The sequence below is a fragment of the Triplophysa dalaica genome, chromosome 9, assembly GCF_015846415.1.
Source record: "Triplophysa dalaica isolate WHDGS20190420 chromosome 9, ASM1584641v1, whole genome shotgun sequence".
NCBI lineage: Eukaryota > Metazoa > Chordata > Actinopteri > Cypriniformes > Nemacheilidae > Triplophysa > Triplophysa dalaica.
This window is the reverse complement of record NC_079550.1, coordinates 12,293,405-12,309,308: the sequence shown is the minus strand read 5'-3', so window position 1 is coordinate 12,309,308 and position 15,904 is coordinate 12,293,405. Positions and strand designations below refer to the sequence as shown.

At 36.0% G+C, this 15,904-nt stretch overlaps 2 protein-coding genes across 2 annotated transcripts; one reads left to right on the top strand and one right to left on the bottom strand.

The window, feature by feature from the left end:
- Window positions 1-172: 172 nt before the first annotated feature.
- Window positions 173-5,032, bottom strand: LOC130429091 (zona pellucida-like domain-containing protein 1). The gene is made up of 11 exons (XM_056757457.1): window positions 4,986-5,032; window positions 4,785-4,876; window positions 4,493-4,719; window positions 3,685-3,875; window positions 3,520-3,592; window positions 2,955-3,052; window positions 2,767-2,850; window positions 2,440-2,611; window positions 2,264-2,369; window positions 1,003-1,032; window positions 173-835 (listed from the first exon to the last, which is right to left on the bottom strand). Exons 2-11 carry the CDS (start codon window positions 4,873-4,875, stop codon window positions 672-674), a joined length of 1,236 nt encoding a protein of 411 aa, XP_056613435.1. The 5' UTR covers window position 4,876; window positions 4,986-5,032; the 3' UTR covers window positions 173-671.
- A 3,580-nt stretch (window positions 5,033-8,612) lies between these two features.
- Window positions 8,613-13,570, top strand: laynb (layilin b). The gene is made up of 7 exons (XM_056756119.1): window positions 8,613-8,871; window positions 9,394-9,685; window positions 11,003-11,160; window positions 11,281-11,328; window positions 11,808-11,894; window positions 12,037-12,154; window positions 12,390-13,570. Exons 1-7 carry the CDS (start codon window positions 8,796-8,798, stop codon window positions 12,694-12,696), a joined length of 1,086 nt encoding a protein of 361 aa, XP_056612097.1. The 5' UTR covers window positions 8,613-8,795; the 3' UTR covers window positions 12,697-13,570.
- Window positions 13,571-15,904: the final 2,334 nt, after the last annotated feature.

Here is a 15,904-nt window from a genome sequence, read left to right as displayed (position 1 = left end):
CAAAACTATTTTTCACACTATCGGCCAATAGATTCAGTCAATCAAAAGAGGACAGGGAAATGCCATGAATGTGTGCTGGAGTCTTTATATTTAAAATATTTAGAAACATCACTTGTTTGATGTTCAATATTGTCATTATAGGAATTAATTACATTTAGAAAGTTAAGAAAAATTAATATAATCTTCAGAATTGTTCTCGCCAGATATCACTCACTGAATAATCGATGTTGGTGGAGACATTTAGTATCTGTACATCATTTAATAATTTCTAAGTATACTAAACAGTCATCTAAACTAACATCACATTACATTACAGGAAAGCAGCAAGTCATTGGATAATATACAAGCAATGGACATCATAAAAGGAGATGAAATGAAATGAACAGATCGAGGCATATAAAGTTATCAAAGCATTATATAACAATGGTTAAATACAGTTCTAAATATGAGGTTTTGCATTTACATAATGTCTTATAGCTTTCTACGGAGCGCACAGGTGCAAAATGTTTACTGAACTTCCGCTGCTGTCTAAATAGATTACAGTATGCTAAATAGGCATTATGCAAAGCGGCCCTCTGATAGTTTGTTCAGATGCTGTGATCAGACGCCTTATCTGATATATCAAATTAAACTTCATTCAGCACAGAACAGATGGCGGGTTAATGGATCTCTTAATGGAAAGTTTGAGGCAGACTACCAGCCCAGTAAAACTTCTTCAGCACAAACCATCCAGCCATAACCAGCACCACAGCACCACCGGTGGCAAACATGACCCCCACCACGACTCCGGCCATGTTTACATTGTTCCTACTCAATGGCTCACTGCCTCCAGATTCTCAAGAGAAAACAAACATTTACAGTCAACGCTTGTTGTCACTGCTGCAATGTTTATGGGTTTTTTAATACATTAGCATGGTTGCTTTGGATTTTTATGCGAATTAGGTCTGAAATTAAAGTGTAATATTTGTATTGAAAAATAAAGTTTAGAAAATAATCACGTACCATAGGGAGATGGAGATGGAAGGTTATTCTCTACAGGATCAAACAGATACATAGTTTGTTAAGCATTATCAACTAAAACTGCTTTCATTAAGAATTTGCAAAATGAACAGTGTGCAGAAAAATATTGTTCACACAAATATGTAATTTTTTACCCTCTTGCTGTTCCAGGCAGCGTTTCTTTTACCATACAGCACAAAAGAAATTCCATAAACACGGTGATGATTTTTAAAGGAATAGTTTACCCAAATAATTGTCCCCATTGACTTTTCATAGTAGGCATTCTGTTGCTATGAGGTCATTTAAAAAAATCTACCAATTATGTTAAATATCAACCTTGTTATGTTCAATTTAAAATTGATGCTTATGGAACATCTACCCATTGACATCATTGATGACGTCATTGCTGATATACAGTTGTTGGTTCTCACCACGTGACTGATCAACATTCAATAATTACTATTACTCATTCTTATATCATTTAAGGAACACAAAAGAAGATATTTAGAAAACGTTGGTAACCAGATTTTTTAAAAAATTAATTATTATAAGCCCTCACTGACTTTCATTGTATTGGCACAAAACCACTAAGACGTGTCTCAAAACTTCATCTCTTGTACTTCACAGAAGAAAAAGTGCTGTGATCTATCTCTTTTAATATATTCAAACAAGAAAAAATGTATGGTTTGAATAACAAAGCTTAAATACAATTTTCATTTGTGAGTGAACTATTCCTTTAACTACTGTATGCGGAGGTGTTATGCTGGCTACACTCTTAAAAAATGTGCTTCTAATGGTTCTTCAATACCATCAAAGATCCGTTTTGTTCCATAAAGAACCTTTAACATCTTAAGAACCTTTCTGTTTCACTATAGTTCTTTGTGGCAAAAAAAAGGATGAGGTGAAAGAGTCCGAGAGAGAAGAGAAGAAAGAGATGGTTCTTTAAAGAACCTTTGAATTAACGGTTCTTTGTGGAACCTGTGGGAAGAACCGTTTAAGCACCTTTAATTTAAAGAGTGCAGAAAACCTTTTGGTTCCGTAAAGAACCTATAACATCTGAGGAACATTCTGTTTCACAAAACGTCCTTTGTGCTGAAAGAATTAAGGTTCTTATAAAAACGTAAGAAAGAGATGGTTCTTTAAAGAACCTTTGTCTAAATTATTCTTTGTGAAACCAAAAAACGGTTCTTCTATGATATCGCTGTGAAGAACCTTTTAAGCACCTTTATTATTTTAGAGTGCATGTGTGTATCTGCAGACTCACGGGCTTCAGTATACAGAGGACCCACAGACACTGTGGCAGAATCTTTTGCTTGCGATCCAAAAGGTTCTGGTGCCCTTCGCCTTCGAGTTCTATTAGTGATGCAAGACTGCACAAAAACTGAGATGTTAACTGACTGATCATTAGTGGTAATGATTCTATTCTACAGGCTTACTTACATCAAGGAGCTCTTGGCACTTATTTGGCTCACAAAGCCGGAGTATACAGTGCAGATATATAGTGGACTTTTCTTGATCACGGTGTTCCACAAAACGAAACGCTTCAAAAGAAAATCTGGAGTACTTGGAACGGCCATTAAGAAGGACATTTGTCCGGTTCTCTATACCACAACTGAGATGACACAACAGGTTTACAGTGATGCTCTCATACACAAAATCGTAGATTAAATAAAATAGCAGATTTAAGAGTTTCGTAGTTAATATTCAGTTTATATCAGAACAGTGGTTAATGGTGGTGCAGTATACTGTACAGTAGGTTTAACTCACCCGGTGAAAAAGTTATGCCGTCTGGTGTTGGTTTGATTATAAGGTGAAGGGGTTGCAAAGCAGTAGTCCAGCAGAAGATGAAAACTTAAGATGGAAAACAATCAATAGTACTTAATTCCATAATAAAGCACTTAATGCTAATAATTCACTACATAAAATAATAGGCTATCATTTTTTTATATTCTTACTTTCCAGTGAGATTGTTTGCTTTAACTTCAACATAGACTTTAGAGCGTAGTTGTAGCCCTGATGGTGGAACCACTAGTGGGTAGGTAAAATCTGTGCTCTGCCAAAGAAAAAGACATAGTAGAAATATATCTTTAAAGTCACCATGAAACGGAAGTCGCGATTAACTACTTTTCCGTGTTGTGACGTATATCTGAGTGAAACAGCTTCTGAAATCAGAAGCTTTATTTTGCCCTTCCCTTTTTGATTCATTTGTTGTAAGTAGGGTCAGGAGCAGAGGGCTAAAAATGCCTGGCCATTGGACAGTCAATATAGCCCTACCTCATTTTTGTTGCTGACGTCATGTGGTGAAGAGTTGTTGTTGAGAGGGGTAGAGGAACTTAATGTTTTTGATAAAAGATTACAAATGCGAATGAATAAGAAATAATGGTGTTCATGGATAAATCATTTAAAATAATCTCTGCAACACTGTGTAAAATACTTAAAATTTTCCTGTTTGATTTCACGGTGACTATAAAAAAGATATTTTGCATTTTGAATTAAAGATATCCAAAAAGAAAAACTCACATTGTAGACACTCATACTGAGAGTGTCAATAAAAGTTCCATTGTTGTCACTTGTAGCCACTGAAACCGAAGACCTGGAGGAGGAATTCAAGTGAAATCGAGGCTATCGAGTCAAACTGCTACAGGTTGAGTATACAGAGTGCCAGAGTGATTTCTGGATACTCACGCTACAATCTGAGTGTTGTTGAGGAGATATTCCAGCGGGTACCGACAGGAGAAATGGTAGTAAAGGTCTGTGGAGTAACTAATGAAGCCTTCTGCAGAGCTGGGCGTATCAATGAAGCCGGTGATAATGACGGACTGAATGCTGGAGAACATGCTGAACGGCCCGGTGCGGCTGGGTACCTCGTCCACAATCTAATAACAGACAAGGAAAATGTTTTTGCTTTTTGTTGTTATTAAAGCAGGAAATATACTGCTATTACCATAGTAGGAAAAATGACAATGGTAGTCCAATGTGCGGCAGAACTGTTTGCTTTCCAACATTCTTCAAAATAGCTTCTTTTTTTTTCAACAGAACAAAGAAATGTAGTTTTTGTTTGGTTACAAGCATTCTTCCAAATATCTTTCTCCGTGCATTGAAACTTATATTATTGTTTTAACTAAAGTTATACCGATTGGAACAACTTGGGGGTGAGTAAATGATGACAGAATTGTCATTTTTGGATGAACTGTTGCTTTAAGATGTGTTAAAAATTTGATTCAACATTAGTAATTAGTCATTCTTTAAACATAAATCTAACAAATTACAGTGTCAGAACCCAACTCAAATTTTCCAGCGACTGGTAACATCTACATTTTACAATTGGCTCAAATTAATTTTCTTAAGCATTTTGAAAATAATGATGCAACATATCGATAGAAAACTGAGTAGAACTAAACATATTTTACACAGTACAATTACACATTTTTGTTTAGCTTTTTTGTTTTAAACTCTTATACATTAAAACAAAAGCAGAACTTTTTATTCACACCTGCAGAGATTGTCTACATGGATTCTCCTGACTGTGATTGACAGGCAGCTGGTAGCGAATGACAGGTGGGTTCACAATGGTGTCAATGTTGCCCATGCACTGGCTGTTATTGCGTTCACCATTCAAGGCCAGTCCATTGGGATCGAAGCCCGCCCATTCAGCGGTGCACAGGTTCACCTCCAGTAAGATCATATTAGTGCCACAGTGTACCGTCAGGTCACCATTATCTATGGGAAGAGTGTGGTGTTAGTGCTCAGAATGTAGCAGAGAATAAAGAGCTGGAGGGTCTCACCTGGAACTCTTTTGTAATGCGCTGAGCAGTTATAAGAGTAAACTGAATGCAGGAAAACAGCCAGCGCACAGAGGCAGAGATACAGCATCATGCTATAGAGAAGAGAAAGTGTAAAAATTTAGGAGATCCGATCCATCATTAATAAACATGCATGTAAAACCAAACGTTAAGATGAAATTTAAAGCAGTAGCTATATCATACCTGTTCAACTCCTGGAGTCAGGATGGACAGAATATTAGGTGGCTGGATTCTTAAATAACATTAGCCCCTCAGGAGTGATTGAATAGGTTTGGGAGTGTCTCTTCCCTCCTACTAGGTGAATCCTCTGTTTACTCTGTGCACGGATTACTTTGAGTGACAGGTCAACAATGACATAAATATCTATTTATTTATTAAATATTATTTATGAGAATGATCTTGCTTGTTCTATAAACACCATGCACTGTGCTGTTTCTTACCTTTCTGTGGTTTTCTGATTTGCTCCTGTAAAGCTGCCTTGGAACAATGCACAATGTGAAAAGCGCTATATAAATAAAATAAACTGAATGGAATTGAACAGTCCTGCAATACTCTGATGTGTGTACAATTAATCTGTCAGGACCATTTTTCTCAAAGCTTTGGAAATAATACTTTATAGAAGTCTGTTGTGTTTAGGTCATTAAAACTATAAAATGTTCATCATCATCTCCTGGGAATAGAACATTATAAATACAAGAAATGTGATAATATGCCACAAGGTATGAAACATGGGATGCCAAAAATAACCTTTGTTTGCCTAGCATCATCTATTGTGTTGTGAGAACAGCTATCTTAAGACACCCCTGCTACAGGCTAAACTGCTACTCAGTTAGTTTTGACTGAGTGGTAGTATTATCTAACGAAGAACACTGAATAAAGCATGCGGACCTGTTTATGCCAAAAAGCCCCCGGTCAGAAGACGTATTTCACATAATATACTGAGAGGCATAACACCTTCATGATTTTCTAACATTCTCGTCTGCTGGATGAAACAACTTGAGTAAATGTGGGTCCCTTATTCTTGTATTATCTGATATCACTTATAGGGACATAAACATTGGCAGGTTTGCATTGTATGATTTTTAACCCTTATGCAGTATTCGTTTGAGGTATACACTCGTGGACATTGGGGTCTCTAGAGATGTAATTTTGTAAAAAAAAATCAAAATGTAATTTTTGTTTTTATTCCACATTTGTGCAGTTTTTGATGATTTATGATAAGTTCAAAATTTAAATAAATAAATGGTATTTACAAAATAAAATTCACTTTTTAAAGGACAGACATTTTTAACTTTCATCATGGGGATGCAATGGATAACTTGACATGCTTAAGTGTAAGATTTTTCCCATCTTTTCTAAGATTCTGTTATAAAAGTAAAAAAATACCAATTTGACCAGTAGAGCTCCCCTATTTGCTATGTGCTATTAGACTTATTATTATTTTCAGTTGGAGTCATATTTAGTATTGGATTCATATTGTTCATACATGAAATCACAATTATCAATTGTCAAAGTTTAGCATTTTTTGTACTGAATGTTACAAAGAGAAAAGTTGCAGTCTTTATAGTTTATATTTATCTTCATCTGTTTTTCATATAATTCTACAAAGTTAATCTAAACATCTGTCACTAACTGTAAAATAACTGTGGGTCTGTGCTAAATTGTTAATATGCATTGTTGGAAGTGTGCCACTTTATTTCTGTCTGTGTAATCTGCGTTATTAAGGATTTTGTGGATGAATTTTGGTTTAATATTTTGTATCTATAAATCTGAGTATTAACTTGGAAGGGTGATAATACGAGCATTCTGAGCAACATCATCCTAGTACAACACTGCCATCTACTGGTAAATTAGAAAAGATCTAACCCAGTGACTACTTTGGTTACTACAGCTAAACCATTTTTCTAAGAAGCAGTGATGAGGACTGTCTCGAACCTATATTACAATCCTTGATACTGTAGCCATTTGAAGATATGACTAAGCCAAAGTTAGTTTCTCATAGTTCTCATAGTTTCTCATTTTCTCATTGTTTAAGAAAATTGAGAAAAGTTGCAGATCTGGTGACTTTTCAAAATCAGAGATTATTTTATACCAGGACTAGGCCTTAGTTAAATTAGGATATTAAAATTGTTTTTAAAAACATACTAAATAAAAAAAAATCCTGGTGTACATTTTGAGACAAAACAGTCACACTGATATGTTTTAAGATATGTAAGTGCAAGTTGTTTTCGTTAAATGTAAAAAATAAATAAAAAATAAATAAATAGAAGCCTTGCAGTAAAACATAAAATGTTTATTATACAGGAAATATTTTAATAATTTCATAAAATATAGGATGAGAAGATTAATGCATGATTTCTTCAGAAGTTAGAAGTTAACAGAAGCATTGACTTGAACATGACAGACTCTCCATTCAGCACAGAGGAGCAAAATGTCTGGGCAAGCTTCCCAAGATCACCCCAAAACTACAAATACAAAACCATTGGCCTGATGCTGGATCTGCAGAAGCTGTTCATAGTATCTGACAAAGATTTCATGACATAAACGATAACACAGTATCATAGGTTTGATTCTTCTAGCTTTACCAGAATCCAGCCAATTTGATAAGGACCCCGTTATGACAACTGACACTAGAAGAAACAAATTGAGGCTTCACTTTCTCATCTTAAACCCTGTGTAATTTATTTATTTTCTTTGTCAGCTTAAGGGGAACATGACTGGAAATGAAGAGGGACAAAAAAACAAACCACAGAAAGAAAAGGAAACAGGCTGTTTAAAAAACTTCTGCTTCCTTTCCTGATTGGCTTCCTATTTCAGGGGATAGTGTGTGTGTGACTGTGATCTAACAGGGTCAACAGCATTGACTGAGCTTTGACTGACTCACAAAGACCCTCATAAAAGATTCTTGCTTCCTCTTACGTTAAGCTGCTGAGCCAAACCAAACTGGGGTCTTTGACTTAAACGGATAGTTCGCTCAAAAATTAAACTTCTGTTATCATGTACTCGCCCTCATGTTTCAAATCTGTATAAATTTCTTGTAATGAATACAAAGGAAGATTTTTGGAAGAATGTCAGTAACCAAACAGATCTCATCCCCCATTGACTTCCGTAGTATTTATTTTTCCTACTATTGCAGATTTGTTTGGTTATACTGACATCCTTTATTATACTGAAATGTTCATATCAAATAAACGTATTACTCATCCCGAAGGTGAGCAAATGATGACAGAATTTTTGGGTGAACTATTCCTTTAAATGTCTCCCAAAAAATGCATTGTTAAAACTACATGAATGATGCTTTGTACATCAATGTTTGTTAAAAAGCTGAAAAGATGTGCAGCATACCAACACACAAAAAATATATGAATATATGTTATGAAACTGAATAAAAGGTTATAACAAAGATTCAAAATATTTGAAGAAACATACTACAATTTCAAAACACAAATTAGCCTATGAAAGCTGTAAAAACAAAAAGGTGACATGTTTATTGTTGTTTATTTTGTGTTTTTAAAATCTGCTCTGACAAATTAATCTGTAAATATATATTAATAATATTTATATTATTGTTTGTTTATATTATTATATATATATATTAATTAGTCACCAATCACCAATCGTTAATCATCAAGTCAAATCGACATGTAAGATATTACATTTTTATGACATAAAAAAAAACATTTCTACTCAATATAAATAGAACATCTGACAGGTGTTAGGCTATATTGAAAATAAATACAATAAATAAACGTATTAACTGTAATAAAGTTTAGGGGTTAAATCACAGTAGGCTATGAGTGGGTGAAAAAACCGAAGCAGAGGCCGTTTGCTAGCAGGCACATCCAGACGACTTTCTTGAGTCATCTGAAACTTTTCAGCAAAAAAAACGCGTTTGTTTCTGACAGTTTTGGACGTTTTTGCAGGACCAAGAAACAGTTTTGCGATAATCTGGACGCGTCGCGGCAACCGCATGTCTTTTAAAACTATGAGGAGATGGATTTCATGAAACTGATCGGAACTGTTTTGGCAGTTTGTTTTCATCCCAGCTGCCCATCGAAGGCGTTTGGTGGTGAGTTTCGTGTAAAATGTCCGCTCATGCTCGGCGATATCGACACGATCGTTACGTTAGAGGTCTTATGGCTCTTGTGTGCTTTGATATAAAACTGATCGTGAAACTATGGAGTCGTTCGGTACGGCGACAGTCGGCGGATAATCACGGTATGGTTTAGGTTGACTGACAGACTTTGTTACTTGAAGGAGCCAATAAAAGTAACGTAACTTAAACTTTATCGTGTTGAATTTTGGAGGACTTTAAATTTCAAGTCTTTAAGTTAAACTGTTTCACGTCTTTCTATTTTTTACTTGTTTTTACCCATTCACGGGTTGTTTATTTGGGTCACAGCGAGCTGTTTGTTAGTCAGGGTGGATGTGATGGCTGTCGCACATACGCATGACTTTACTTGAGACGATTTTCCGCCTGATGTGGAAGTTCTCCTGGTTTCCTCTTCTTATTTCTCTCTTGTTAATGTTCCTGCAATATTTCCTTAATACTTCTTACACTAACGTCTGTGTTTTTGTGAACCGATTGCAGACCAGAGGATATGCCGGAGAGGGACAGAGAAGCCCTGCTATAAAATCACAGGTTTCCAGGACATCAGGCTGAGAGTGAACTTTGAGACAGCCAGACAGAAGTGCAGGGAGGATGATGGAGAGCTGCTCAGCATTGAGACTGAAAGCGAGCAGCGTTTGGTGGAGAGGTTTGTTCAGGAGCTCCATGCATCTGATGGAGACTTCTGGATTGGGCTACGAAGAGACCGGAAAGACTCTGTTGCAGACTGTCCATCACAATATCACTGGCTGGATAACAGTCAGGCAACATTCAGGTAGGAGATTTGCATAATCAACTGTTCAAATAAATTCTCCAGTAGACTGAAGAAGTGCATTGTGTAGGCAAATTAACAGGTTTTTTTCAGATCAGATTTGGATACACAAATAGACAATTTTTATAAATAAGTTAGAGTTCTTTAAGGGGGTCACATGGCGCGAATATGTGTTTTTCTGTGTCTTTGGTGTGTTATAAGTTGCCCCCACGTCAGTTCGTGGTATGATTTGACTAAAGCCCTATTCGCACTTTCCACATTTGTATTCATGTGGCGCATTCGCACGGGATAAGTGAAGACTGTGATTTTACTGACTTATTTCCCGGATGTGATGGCAAGGCTTTGCGTATAGTTTGAATAGCCTATAGTTGTATTGTGCTGAATGATATATGACAGTACCTGTCAGCATTTGAGAGTTGAGACACGCGAACCGGACAGAAGATGACTGCGATCGAGGGTCTCAAATGTTACCATGATAAATAAATAAACAAACAGGAGTCTCCTGGCCAAAACGACAGTGTTGGCAGATATGGATAGGATCCAACACCCGAAATAATATCAATAGACTTCACAACAGCCTCCATTATTTGCAAACGGTGGATAAAACCTTGAAAAATGATATATGAGAAGGCCAAATCACAGAGATGCCGATTCAACTAATATTATCACAGAACCTCGGTGTTGGTCAAAATATGGTAGGTAATTTGTGGGGAAATTTTACATTTACATTTCCGTCATCCCTACAGTATTCGACCAATCACTACGTACTGGTTTACTGGCCAATCATAGCACACATCGCTTTTCAGAGCGATAAGCTTTGTAAAAAAACTGTGCTTTCAGAGAGGCGGGGCAAAACATGCACTATACGTGGAAAATACAGCGTTTTTAACCTTAAATCGTGTATACACATTGCGTTACATCTAAAACAAACGAGAATATTCGTTTTAGCCGTGTCATATGACCTATTTAAGGAAAGACATTAGATGTTATCATTTAGTACAAAGTATCTCAATATTCAAGTAACCCGGAGCATGTTTTAGTTTGTTTTTAAGTAAGTATTAGTTAAAAATAATATCCCTTTTGAGGGACACTGTTTATGGCTCATAAAGCTCGAAAATAAGTACTAATTTTCAAGCATTATGAGCCATACACATTTAATAGTATCCCACCCCTCGGCTGTAAAATTGTGTTTATAAAAAATGCACATGCATGGCGAAACTATCAAAATAGAATCCTTTAATGCAAGGTTCAGCTGTGTTGTCTTAAGATAGCATGGAGACTCTCTAGTGAGGCAGTTGTGTGTACTTTTTGTAATCTCAGGAACTGGGTGGTGACGGAGCCCACGTGTGGCCATGAACAATGTGTGGCGCTATTCTACCGACCCTCCACCTCTGGTGGCAAGAAGGAGGGCACCCTGTTTAAGTGGACTGACTATAATTGCAATACCAAGAATAATTTTATCTGCAAGTACTCAGAGGGTAAGACTTTGCTGTTGCTGTTTAATAGGCAGCAGATATGAAACAAGCATATTTTAGTTTAAATGAAAAGGTTACGTACAGTACGTACATACAATTTTGACCTTGTCTTTCTATGTTTAGAGAAGCATCGTGTCCCCACTTCAGCAGATAAAGTGACAGCACACACAGGTAAAAAAATCCATTTATGTTTTATGGGCTTTAGGCTGGTTTATGAAACCAAACATATATTTTTATTTATGCCCACATTCCCCTCTTGTCTGACCCTTCTAGGTTAACGGCCTCACTACATGTAATATAAGCAAGTGTAGCTTTTTCTTTTGGAAATATTAAAGAGAGAGTTTTTCTGCAGAACAGAAAGGAAGATATTTTGAAGGATGTTGGTAGCCAAACAACAGCGGTAACCATTCTCTTTTTGTGTTGAATGGGCACAAAAACTGATTCAGTCAATGGGTACCACTGTTGTTCAGTTACAAACATTCTTCAAAATATTTTATTTTGTGTATTGCAGGGAAAAAAAAGTCATTCAGGTTTTAAATGAAAAGGGTGAGTCAATGATGACAGAATTTTCCATTTTGGGTTAACTATCCCTTTAAGGCCAAACATAACATTGCTGATTCATTATAATTCACTGTGATGCTTGTTTTTAGGTCTTGATGATCTGACATTAATACCAAAGCACCCACCCAGTACAAAGGACAATGACAAGATAAACAAAGAACTCTCTGAGTCATCAGGTAATTATGTCATGAATGGTCAATATCAACACACAAATACACTATGAACTTATTATGCACATTCTTGCCTTATGCATAACATACTGTTGATTCATTGCTTATAGATGTTAACGCCTGTTTCAATAGTTCGGTCCTTTCTCAGTTTCACTTTCAGATGACACAGTTAATATTTACTACATCCTCCTGGCAACTCTACCCGTGATGCTGCTGTTAATACTGGCAGTGTCAGGGGTGTTCTGTTTTCGAATCATGACCAGGAGGTGCGTAATGCAATGACTGTTAGTTTGTATGTTGTTTGTTTTCATTCTTAACGGCATTTCAGCATCTCAGGCTATATTATGGTGAGAACCAGTCAATCCTTACACAAGTCTGTTCTATACACAAGTCGATCCCGTAATGCAATGCAATAATAACTTCTTTAACATTTAGTTTCATTATCTCCATCTGTCACCCAGTATGTGCTACATTATATGTCTAATATCTCTGTCTTTGCAGGAGAAAAGAACAGAATATAATATATGCTGTTCCAGGGCAGTGGGTCCGGGCGGTAAAACCGAAAGGTCAAAACGAACATGAACGCACCAATAAGTTCCAGCAGCCCGCAGCTCATCTGGAATACATGAGTTCGGAACTTAATAGACCGTTTATCGTTACTTCTGCAAACGGTCACCTTGAGGAGTACGAGAATGTTCCAAGCAGCACCACACAGTGTGGTTTTGTCACAAATGACATTTATGAGACCTGCCGGAGCCCCTCAGCAGTAGAGGCCGGATGGGTAGACAACGACATCTATGGATACTAAAACACTATATGGTATATGCTGACTAGACGTCTGACCTCTCTCCCTCTAGTGTGGCTGGATCTTCTTTAATTTTTGATCTCATCTCCAGCCTGCTGTATATGCCTGCTTTGATGTGCATTGTGTGAAGAACTGGGATGCCTGCGATCTTTCAGGGGTCAGCCAGGGGTGTACTTTGATTCCCGCAACTGTGGGACTATACAAAGAAGCATTAAGGTATCATCATGTTGTGGGAACTTCCTCTGTGGAAGCTGGTATCCTGGAACGTAACCTTTCATTGGTAAATTCACAAAGCAGTGCAATGACCTCTCAGCTCATCACAACAACTAGAGTCCCTTTGTCTCTTATGCCCACTGTTGCTCCCTTGTTTTTAACCTTAAGTTAAGGTTATAAACTTCCTTATTCACATGGGCTGGGCAGAAGCAAAACAGTGAAGAATAGGTATTGCTATCCTTGTAAAATCCTGTTGATTTTTTCTGTTAAAATATGTAACTTTGGGGAGGAAAATAATGAACAGTGTTAACATAATGATTTGAATGTGCATGACATTTGTTATTGCAACATACTCGGAAACAAATGTAAAGTATAATGCAATGTAAGTCGCTTTGGATAAAATTTTCTGCCAAATGCATACATGTAAATGCAACATATTAAATATGTATTTTGCTTTGGGGTTTTACCATAAGCAACTGTGAGCAATTCTGTAAATGCTGTTAAGTATGTTAATGACTTTTTCTTGCACATACAAGTAGCTGCAATAGCATTGCAGCAGATGGATGCAGATTGATGTGTTAAGTCCATTTTTAATATACATTTTGAATCAATTTAATCCTAATAGTTTTGTTTATATGATAAATAAATATTTTATATATGCAAACTGGGAATCTTAAAATAATAGATAGTGCTTCCTGTGGATAGCCATCCACGGGTTCATCCATGTCTACAAAAGCTGCTGTTGCTTTTTAGTGCACTTGAAGTTTTCATTTTGTTCTCTTACATACCGGTACCCGATTTATTACCAAGATTTTGAGCTGTAAGTGTTAGCTTAAGTGGAAGTTTGAGAGAGGGGTCTAGCTGCAGCCGATGGCGCGAGTGGAGCTCAACCATTGAACAGGAAATACGTCACCTTCACTCAATAATAATGAAGGGGCAAAATGGCGTCGCTGAAATCACCGAAGTTCGTAATTTACCTTGTAAAATTTTATCTCAACATCCCTATACTACTTGCAGACAGACGCTGTTTTAACGTGCAATTCAAGCGTGAAATTACCCAATACGATCAATAGTGATGTCTCGCCAATGTAAGCTGATGTTGCATGAATTTCTTTAAAATACAGGTTTAGAAAATCCGTTTTTTTATATAATCCACCGAAGTACTAAAAACCCTGTACCGTAGGTGGCGATATACACCTAAACATGTTGGTTGCGACCCGTCATTAAAAGAAGGAGAAGAACGTTCGTTGATCGTTATTTACCGTTACATGCAGTTGATGTGTTCTGTAAATATAGTTTGTTTTTTACTCAAAACAATTAATTTTTAATTTCTGGCAAGTATTCAAAATTTTACATGGTTGTGCTGCATATTATTTTGCTTTAAATATAAAATTTCTAAATTATTTGTGTTCACATTTTTTATTTTTTTTAAATAATTGATTTGATGTTTAATTTATTGTTCACTGCTAACTATTATAATGTTTACGTTCTAAATACAAAGCTGGAAGCAACATCTGGATTTAGTAGCATTAAATGTATTTAAAAACATTTAAACAATAATTTTGTAGCATTTAAAAATGACAACGGCGCCGTTTCAAACCAGAATGACTCTACAAATCCAGTCAAAAAAAGATGCAAAATAGTTTCCTCATCTATATTACAAAAAGCACAGGTTACATTAATGTATTTTTAAATCTTTTAACAATCTGGCTTACTGGGTATACAGAGAATAATTTTAAATGAAACCTCACGTATCTTATTTTGTGACACAATACTTCCTAGAAATCATAAAAGCTTTCTCCTTTTCAATATCATGAAAGACCGACCTCCAAATGCTTTTAGCCAAGGGTATCCTTTGTGACCGATTTATTCGTCTCAGAATAATGTTGTCACACCTCTTGTCAGTAATACTAACGCCTTGTAGTTTTAAAGTAAAATCAAGAGTTATATTAAAATCAATAACAACAGGACGGACTAACTGAACAAGTCCAGAGCATCAAAGACAATTGCATACTCTTTAGTCGATATAGGAAGTTGAAACTTATTTAAGAATTCTTCATCAGTACATTACAGTTATTATGAAATAACTGTGTCACCAACAAGATATAATTTTTCACCCAATCGTCCATAACATTTTTTTATTCTTATATGTAATATATTTATTGTTCCAAATTAAGCATTTGTGGGGGAAGAAATTATGTTTGTGCACCAATAACCAAGAAAATGAAGCTTGATTATTGAAATTAGATAACTTAATGGGAAGTTTACTTATGTTAAAGTTACAATTAAGGAGAAAAGTGAAGCCGCCAATTTTATTAAAAATTAAATTTGGGATATAATACCACATTTTGTTAATAAATTTAATGCAATTTTGAATCCATTTAATTTTATATAATAAAATATAATAGCATTTAAGCCACCCTGATTAAGCAAATTACACAACACGTTTCTGTTTAGATAATGTGGGTCACTTTTCCAAATAAAATTAAACAAAGCTGTATTAACTTTTTTAATAACTGGTTGGAGAGCCTCCAAAACCATTGCTGTATATGCCAATCTCGACAAACCTTCAGCCTTTGATAACAATATTCTACCTTCTAAAGATAGGTCTCTAATTAGCCAAGCGTTACATTTTTTTGTTCATTATCAAGTAATGGAGTACAATTTAAGTCAGTGGAGCTCCACTCGCCCCATCGGCTGCAGCCAGCCCCTATTGTTGGAAGTTCCTTACGTCATTTCCTGACAGTTTTGCAAACAAATGAAAGCATTTATGACTTCTTAAGGACTGCAGTGTGTTGCCAGGAGATGTCGCCACATTACAGGCAACGTATGGCTTTGCCCGTCACACAAGGTCATTTAATTTGTAAATAAAAACCAAGCACACTGTAGTTCTCCATTTTTGATTTAAACAGTTTTGTAAACGCAATAATTCGTGAACGTATGGACGTAGAGTTCACAGTTTTACACACATTCTCGAATGCAACATTTTAAATGGTAT